We start from the raw sequence: 9,015 nt of genomic DNA, 5'->3' as shown, positions 1-9,015 counted from the left end.
GTTTTATTTGTTTTTCCTTGCATGTCTATTATTACTAGTACCATTACACATTTCATATACTTAGCAATAAATAACTTTATAGTCAAATTGGTGGTAACTGGGTGTCTGTTTCCTTCTCTACTTCTCCTTCCCCACTTGCTCTGCAGCAACACTTTTTTTTTACCTAAGCCAAATATCCCTGGAAAGCCCAGAAATACTGTGGGGTCCACTCATCAAGAGGCTACCACTACTAGGATAGCTAGGGCAAAAGATTGGGACACGCTGAGTTTGAGACACATAAGGGGATCAGCTTGTACAGGCTGACTGACCTAGTTTGGTTCAGACGTGCCCTAATGAACTGAATGCTGGCCCATGAGGGTGTCACAGCTGGACACCCAGCCGGATTCAGAGGTATTCTGTTCACCTGTTTGCTTGTGTCTGACTGCATTTTACTGTTACCATAATGAACTGATTCCTGGCAAATGAGGGTGTCAGCCTGTACATGCTGATCAACCCAGACAGGTCAGGCATGTCACGTTAGTGAGTGAGTGAGTGAGTTGAGTGAGTTGAGTGAGAGAGTGAGAGACTGATGTGGTGGCTGGAAGAACCTTAGCCCCACTAAAACCAAGTCCTGCAAGATAGCTCCATTGGGGGTGAACACTTGCAGAAGGGAGAGATACAGCTCCATATAGAAACACAAGCAACACAAGTAGCACACTGATAGAATTACAAAGGCCCCAGAAACGTATCCCTATGAGCATACCCCAAAGTGATGGGCAAATCTGGTAACAAGACCCCTTTGGAAATTTTGAATGGAGGGGACGATCCCTTTGAATTGTAAGTATAGGTATTTATATAATTTGATTAATCAATGTCATCTTTTGTGGATCCCTTAGATATAGTCAGCAGACCCCCCATGGATCCATGGACCACAGGTTGAAAACCACTAACTTAGGGTGCTGGACAGAAAGGGTTTTTATTTTGGGGGGTTTTTTTAATAAAGAAAACTTTAGCCTGATGCCCACCCACACAGATAGGAACATTACGTTATGGAAGGTTTTGCTTTCCTCTGGAGCATCAGATAGGGCCAATGGAGGCAGGAAATTGATATGGAAGTCAAAGTAGGACTTGCTGGACTTGACTATATTTCAGTGAGAATTCATTTAGCATATTGAAACTCGAGACTAACTGGAAACACAAAAATAAAATTTAGCACTTTAACTCTGTCACCATAAACACAGACTGTCCAACTTTGAACCTGATGCTACAAGGCACTCTCTCATTCGTATCATGTTTCTTATAACTGAACTCATCATGGACATAAACACCTGTTCATTGTTCTGATAAAGGTGGGTCAAAATGGTTTACTGTTTTGTTAGAGTTTCCATCAACACTTCTAAGGGTTACAAGCCACAGTTTTGGTTTCCAAAGATGAAGCCTCTTACAGATAATGGGCTGGTGTTGGTTTGCCAAGTTTGTTTGTTTTTTGAAACTGACAAGAATAATAAGAAAGAATTTTCAAAACAAGCATTTTTCTTTTTCTCCTACAACACTATATTTTGATTTTGTTTGGTTTATGAATTTCGGCTACCAATTTTTAGGTACCAGACCAAAAAATATGACCAACAGGAAAGAACTTGTGGTAACTACTACAGTCCACTGAAGCTTCTTTCCTACTGACAAAGGAGGTTGCACGTGGTTCCATTAAAAAAGGTTATATTTTTGCTTTTCGCTGCATTCCCCTCTCCCACCCCACCAGTAATGCAACTAGAGCAGAGTCAGTGGGACACCAGCCCTAGGTACGACTTTAGAAGGGATGCCAGAATGAGGGCCCTTGGGGAGCCCAAGCCACATGACTGCTGCAGCTAGTATACAGTAAACCCATCCCACAGCCACAGCAGTCCAACCACGTGCTGCCACCATAGTACTGCAGAGCTACCAGAGTGCAGAGGCCAGTCAGGGCAAGTAAGACTCTACCCCCCTGCTCTCCAGCAGTTGGCATATCATCCCCACTCTCCCCCTCATGCCCCACCTCACTTTCTGCCCAGAGCACTGGAGGAGTTTGCTACCTCTCTGCCCCCTCCTCTCCTTCAAGGAGGCTAAGGATTCTGCTTCCACAGAATTCCCAGGACATGAACAAGCAACTCCAACCCATTTTTGTCTTCCATATGAAAACAACATTTTTTCCATTCTCAGATGCAATGCAAAATACAAAGTTAAGTGGGCTGGAGTTGCTCTCAATTGATCCTAAGACTCCAAAATTAACAACAGTCAGTAGAAAGGTCCCATCCAGACTTCACAATGAACGTGCAACACGTTTTAAGTTGAACTGGAAGCAGGAAGAGGTACCACACTATTTCCACATTATTTATTTTTCTTCATACCACATTGGAGTTATGCACTTTGTGTGTGCCATTTACAAAATATCAAGGATAGCCAGGAAAAATAAAAAACTGACACCCAAAAAAAATATTCGAGTCTTAGTCAGAATTTGCTTTTTTGTCCTTTGTCAATTTTCTTTACAATTTTTTTGTACTTTTATTAAATACATCTGTATAAAATCAGAAGCCAACCAGTAGCCATACATATTTAATTATAGTCCTAACATGCACACTAGGTTGCCAGTAGAAACCTAAGTATTCTTATACAAAATGGACTTTTACCTTCTATACTACAGGACCTTAAACTCAGAAACTTCCAGGTGCACTCATTTAATGTAAATTAAAGAAGTGTTTACTGAATTAAAAATATATCTATTAATTAGACCAGATAAAAAAAATCCCAAACTTGTCAAATCTGAAAATAATTCAGAAATCTTTCCTGAAAAGTTTTGACAACTGAAAGTTGCTGAAAAGACATCAGAAAAGCTTCTGTACAAAATTTTAAAACTGGCAGCTTTAAATCAGATCTACAACGAGAAATCCAATCAAAACATATTGCCAAATTCAATATATTTTACAAATGTTTAAGATACTGCAGATTGTCCTAACCAGCTACACTATGCGATGGAACTTGTCTTCTGGGAAAGGTAAGCATTTTGCAACCGGGTGAAGGATTATTTAAACTCAACTCATGTAGGAAATTGTTTAAGCATTGTGCACTAAAGATATTAAAACCAGACAATTCTGCTAAAAAAGAATACTATTCATTTATGTCAATATTTCAGTATTAATTACTAAGCTTTAAATTAACACCCTATTCAGACGCTAGTTCTTTTCTCAAAGGGTAGAAATAGTCCTGGCCAGTGACACTTCTGCCTTCTACTGGCGCACACGTTAGTGAAGACAGGACAGAAATATGATAATCGCTATGTTGTTTTTCATCCTACTTCACCCTGCCATCTTTTACCCTGCCTTATACAAGACAGAATTTTTCCCTTGTGACAAAGTTAAACCAAATGGACTATACAATGGTTTTGTCCTTGGGTATGTTTGAAACCTAATATTTTTTCATTGGCTGAAGAAAGAAGGTCTAGATCAAACACCTGGTCAGCAGCAGACAACCATACCTGTAACTGTTCAGCCAACCATAGCCATATTGGTTCTCCAAGGTGCACTGATTTACACTGAACTCATTTGGAAGTGACCACTGCATTCAAAGATACTAGAAAATATTACTTGGCTTAACAACAATTTGTTGAAATCACAGCTCACATGAGTTCATTCTTGGGAGGCATGCAGCCCCAGTACACAGATTGGTAAACTTCTAACAAGCAATATAAGGGCCATAAGTACATCAGTTAGCTCCCACTGTAGCAAGACCCAGCAGTACAAAAGGTTCGTTGCCTTCCTGCTATTATTGACTAGGGGATTCCTTTGCAAAAAGCCAAAATCAGGATGGTGGGCAGAAGTGAGACTTCATAAGGTTCCATTTTATGATGCATTTATGACACCTGAACAAGTGTGAAAAAGGCATTCTGAAGTCTTTTCACTGCCCCTTGAGTCTTCACAGATTTAATTAGGTCCATTCAGATCTTTTGATGGGAACAATTTTCTCCCTATTACAAGCCTTGAAATTGCACTTGGAGTTACAAAGAAAAGCTGTAGAGAATTACTCTGTGAAACAAGCTTTAGTCTCTCAGCAGTTATTTTATGTGATATACTAAGCTCACCAAAATAGATACTCCCTAAAGATATATTAAAAAAAAAAAACCAAACAACCTACATGCTTCTGTAATTTTTATCACATTAACTAATTTTAATATTGGGCACTAAAGCTGAGACAGCAGCCCAGTAACATTGATTCCCATTTCCTATCAAAATGTGAAAAAGTTTTTGGACTCTTCAAATGGTGCTTAACGCTTAAATTTGGGGGGTGGGAGAGGTGTTATAAACTGCGAATTTTAAATTCACTTCCAACCTCTGTAGGAGACAGCAGCTTTACTCCAGATCTAAACTATCAACTCTGAAATCAATACAGCCAGGTTGTGGATTTTGGATAACAAAACAAGAACAAAACCTATTACATAAACTCAGGTTGTAATCATCATTATGGACTGACTTCCATTCTGTTACAGCTCATGATCCCACCTACCTCCTTTAGTTCTGCTTTACTCATGTTATTCAGGCGAATTTTGGTCCAATATTTATCCAGAAGAGCAGCATGGCTATTTTGTTGTCGGTACCAACCCCCAGCACAACTGAAGACTCTAAATTAAACAAACACACTCCATTAGGTTTCACAGAATATTATGTTTGGTTGAATCACCAGTATATTCTACACTGGGACTAATTTCAGTTTCTAAAATGATGTGCTTAGCAGTGCTGCCTTGTGCAGCACTCCCATGCTCTGTTACATAAGCCTTATTGTAATCCTCCCATCTCTTCTGTACCACATATTTCCAAATATTTGTGGGGGGTTTGAAAACTATAAACCTTTAATCTTGCTAAAGCTGTATAAAATGCTAGTCCTATTCAATATATTTAATGCAGTCCTTTTATGTGCTCTTATAATTAAGGAAGTCTATGCACTGGACTTGTACCTTAAGGTTTTATGTTTATAGTTTGCAATTTAATCTTAATTCCTGGGTCTCACCTAAAAACAACCCATGTAATGCTGTCATATTCATTTGACTTTACATGCGTACCTCCTGGTTGCAAAGAACTGGAATCCAGGAGCAACTTTTAAACAGTCACCACGACCAGGAATCAGCAGTTTTCCCTTTTCCAACAAAGGAATCAGCACAGAGATCTAAAGAAAAGAAAAGGCTTTATTTTTATTTATTTATTTGGGGGGGGCAACAGACAACCTGCCCAGCCAGACTCTACATAGCTCACTAGCTTACTTACACTGAGCACTCTATATATGTGCTAGTCAAGTAACTGCAGCTCCCACCAGAAAGTGTTTACTGAAAGGTACTTGCTTTTAAGAGATGTTGACAAGGACCACCAAGCCCTAGTTTATTTTACTATACCTTCTCTCCAATGGAAGTAGACCTTTTTCCAGTTAGAAGATTTTACTACACCCTCTTTCCAAGAGAGTAATGAGGGGTGAATAATTGGGGCACAAGCCCTTGGTGCTGCATTAAGAGGGGGAAGCCTTACACTCCCATCCCCTGTTCTCCATTACACACTTTCCAGCTGAAGCCCCTGCAAGAAGCAGTGGCAGTGGCACAGGAGTGTGCATCGATGAGTACAGGGCACTCTGGAAAACACAGTTCTGTAAAGCAGCAATGGAAATTGCTGCTTCTGCGGGAAGATATCACTCCATCTTTTTGCAGCTGAAATCAGGAAGTTTTTTTTTGCCTGTTCAACAGGGGCTTCTGCAACCAAAAAAGAGGGGTGACATCTTTCCTGAGCCACAGAAAACTTCAGGTTTATTTGAACTCATGTAGGAAATCTTTTTAACATTGTGTGCTCAACACATCAAAACCAGACAATTCTGTTAAGAAGATGAACTATTCATTAATACTTATATTTCAGCATTCATTACTAAGGTTTAAATTAACAGTTCATTGAGGTGATAGTTCTTTTTTCTAAGGTAGAAGTTTTAGCCAGTCATGTCTATGGCTAGGAACAGAAATTACACATAAACCAGTATAAGTGATCGGAAAGCGGTTCAAATCTACAACACAACAGAAGTTCAATGTATATAAACTACTTTCAAAATGGCCAAAACCCATTTAAGATAAACCTGGATGAAAGTAGTATCAGACTTAACTGATTTCAGTTAAATCCATTTATTGAACTATTCCAGAACCCCTTCAGATTCAAGTTAATTCACAGTCCTCCAGCATATCAGGATACTTTGCCCCTCCACTGCAAATCCTCCCTAGCTTTGACCCAAGCAGTCTGCTCCATCCAAACAAGAAGGTGTGCTCTAGTGCCCCCTGGCGTCTTGCTTGGACCACTGCAGGCATGTGGCTGCATTTTTGGGATCAAAAGTGAACGTCTGTTCACTCACTTTTTGCTTCAATCTATGCAGCTTAGACTAATGTGCAAAGACTGAATAGATTCAGCCTTGGACTTTCTGGCTGTCTGTACTTAGCCTATGTGCCCTTCTGCTGGCATTCACATTGTAATAAAGACCAAACATAAATATGATGATCACCATGTTATTTTTCATCTTACTTAAGCCTGGCAGTTTTTAACCCTGCATTACACAAGAGAGAAGTTTTGCCTTTTGATTAGTCTAGCCAAATAGACAATAAAGAGAGTTCTACCTCTGCATAGGCTTGAAGCCTAAGATTTTTCCACTAGCTAAGGAAAGGACATCTGGATCAAACATTTGATCGGAAACAGACATTCCCATATCTGTAACTTCTGTCCATCATCCCAAGAGAACATAAAATGTTGCCAATTTTTCTTCTCCCAGACTGAAAATAATACTGGATAATACTGGTTGGGAAAAAGGAAGGCAAGACCAAAGAGCCCTGGGCATAGGCAACTCTGGCAAGGACAAAGGGAAATACAAAAAGAATGACATGGTTTGACATCTAGTTGGGCAGCCAGTTTCAAGTGGAGTGCCCCAGGGGCAGTACCGGGGCCAGTTTTGTTCAGTATCTTCATTACTGATCTGGAAGATGGCACAGAGTGCACTCTCAGCAAGTCTGCAAGTGGCACCAAGCTAGGGGGAGTAGTAAATATGAAGGAGGGTAGGGCTAGGATTCAGAAGGACCTAGACAAATCGGAGGATTAGACCAAAAGAAGTCTCATGAGGTTCAATAAGGAAAAGTGTAAAGTCCTGCACTTAGAATGGAACAATCTCATGCACCAGTACAGGCTGGGGACAGACTGGCTAAGCAACAGCTCTGCATGTTACAGTGGACATACTGGGGGTTACAGTGGACAATAACCTGAATATGAGCCAAGAAAGCTAATGGTATATTAGGCTGCATTTGTAGACATGTTGCCAACAGATCAAGGGAAGTGATTATTCCCCTCTGTTTAGCACTGTTGAGGCCACATATAAAAATACTGTGCCCAGTTTTGGGCCCCCCACTACAGAAAGGAAGTAGACAAATTGAAGAGTCCAGCAGAGGGCAACAAAATGGTTAGGGGACAGGGGCACATGACTTCTAAAGAGGCTGAGGGAACTGGGCTTATTTAGTTTGGAAAAGAGAAGCCTGAGAGGGGATTTAATAAAAATCTTCAACTACCTGAAGGGGGTTCCAAAGAGGACAGAGCTAGACTGTTCTCAGTGATGGCAGATGACAGAACAAGGAGCAATGGTCTCAAGCTGCAGCAAGGGAAGTTTAGGTAGGATATTAGGAAACACTCTTTCACTAGGAGGGTAGTAAAGCACTGGAACAGGCTACCCAGAGAGGTTGTGGAATCTCCATTCCTGGAGGTTTTCCAAGACCTGGATAGAGAAAGCCCTGGCTGGATGATCAAGCTAGGGATGGTCCTGCTCTGAGCAGGAGATTGGACTATATAACCTCCTGAGGTCCCTTCCAACCCTAATTTGCTGTGATTCTATGAAAAGGCAATGTGCAGGGCGTTTGTGTAGGAGAACAGAGGGATTCCAGAAGGAACTAAGGATGTGACCACAATAAACAAAATTGTCAAACGTAGACTTATAAAAAAGCATATATTACACATGATTCATTAAAACAAACAAACAAACAAACAATGATCAATTAAACTCTAGTATACTTTTCAAAATAGGATTCTTCTTAATATTTCAAGCAACCTCATACAATACTGAAAATCACGTCACTAGTAGAATCTCTCTCAGCTTTGCTGCGAGTTCCCTACTTCTGAAAGCCTATATCCTAATAAAAACTTAACTGGAAGCCTAGTCAGTCCCATAAAAGATAGGAAACAATAGCTACACTGATGGAACATTTTGCAGCAGATACCCAAGAGACTAGAAGGGAAAATATTTATGTAAAAACATTATTTGTAGAAAAAAGCAAGTGTAGTTTTCTACAGTCATCAATGTAAGAGGAAAGCTTCCCTAATGAATACCAGTTGTGAAACTCTGAGAAATTAATTACTGTAAATGGCAGTGTTACTCTTAAGCTTAATGCAGAACTTTTTTCATGCCTGCCCCAGCTGGAGTGAGAAGCAATGTGTGAGAAACAATGAAGGAAATATTATAAAAGCCTTACCATTAGCAGGACTAAAGCTACAAAGAGAAAAAGAGCCTGTTATATCAATTTGTCAATTCACATTCCCTAACTCCCTTCTGCCATACATCAGATCCAATCTGACAACACAATACTGTGATTTAGCCTTCAAAACCAGTTAGCAAGATCCACTTATTTTAAAATGTTGCTTATAAGAGCAAATGAAGTCATGTACCACATCCAGAGGGGCATAGTCGATATCTTCCAGAAGTATCCAATGTCCTTTTGTGACAGCTTGTGTCAAGGTACCTGGCTGCCACACAAACTCCCCTGGCACATCTGTACAACGATACATACCAAGTAACGTCTGCAAAAGAGCGCAATACATTTTACTATACAACTTGATAATTCAAGAAATACATTGTATACCTGATATCGACCTGCAAGTCGCACCTAAATGCCCTTCCCTAAAGACTATGTTTACTGCTAGTAACAGCTAGTTTAGGGTTTTTTGTTGTTGGTTTTTT

At 40.0% G+C, this 9,015-nt stretch overlaps 1 protein-coding gene across 1 annotated transcript in view; it reads right to left on the bottom strand.

Moving 5' to 3' along the window:
- The window catches only part of MDN1 (midasin AAA ATPase 1), a 180,237-nt gene that overhangs the window by 156,205 nt on the left and 15,017 nt on the right, over nt 1–9,015 (bottom strand). The window contains exons 7-9 of the mRNA XM_019520321.1: nt 8,724–8,855; nt 5,066–5,169; nt 4,513–4,627 (exon numbers count right to left, since the gene is read on the bottom strand). Of these exons, the coding sequence (XP_019375866.1) occupies nt 4,513–4,627; nt 5,066–5,169; nt 8,724–8,855 (351 nt within the window). The remainder of the gene's footprint in view (nt 1–4,512; nt 4,628–5,065; nt 5,170–8,723; nt 8,856–9,015) is intronic.

The sequence above is a fragment of the Gavialis gangeticus genome, unplaced genomic scaffold (genome assembly GCF_001723915.1).
Source record: "Gavialis gangeticus isolate Ggan-Ray unplaced genomic scaffold, GavGan_comp1, whole genome shotgun sequence".
In the NCBI taxonomy this organism is placed as follows: domain Eukaryota; kingdom Metazoa; phylum Chordata; order Crocodylia; family Gavialidae; genus Gavialis; species Gavialis gangeticus.
Note: the sequence above shows the minus strand (reverse complement) of the source record. Positions and strands in the feature narration are given on the sequence as shown.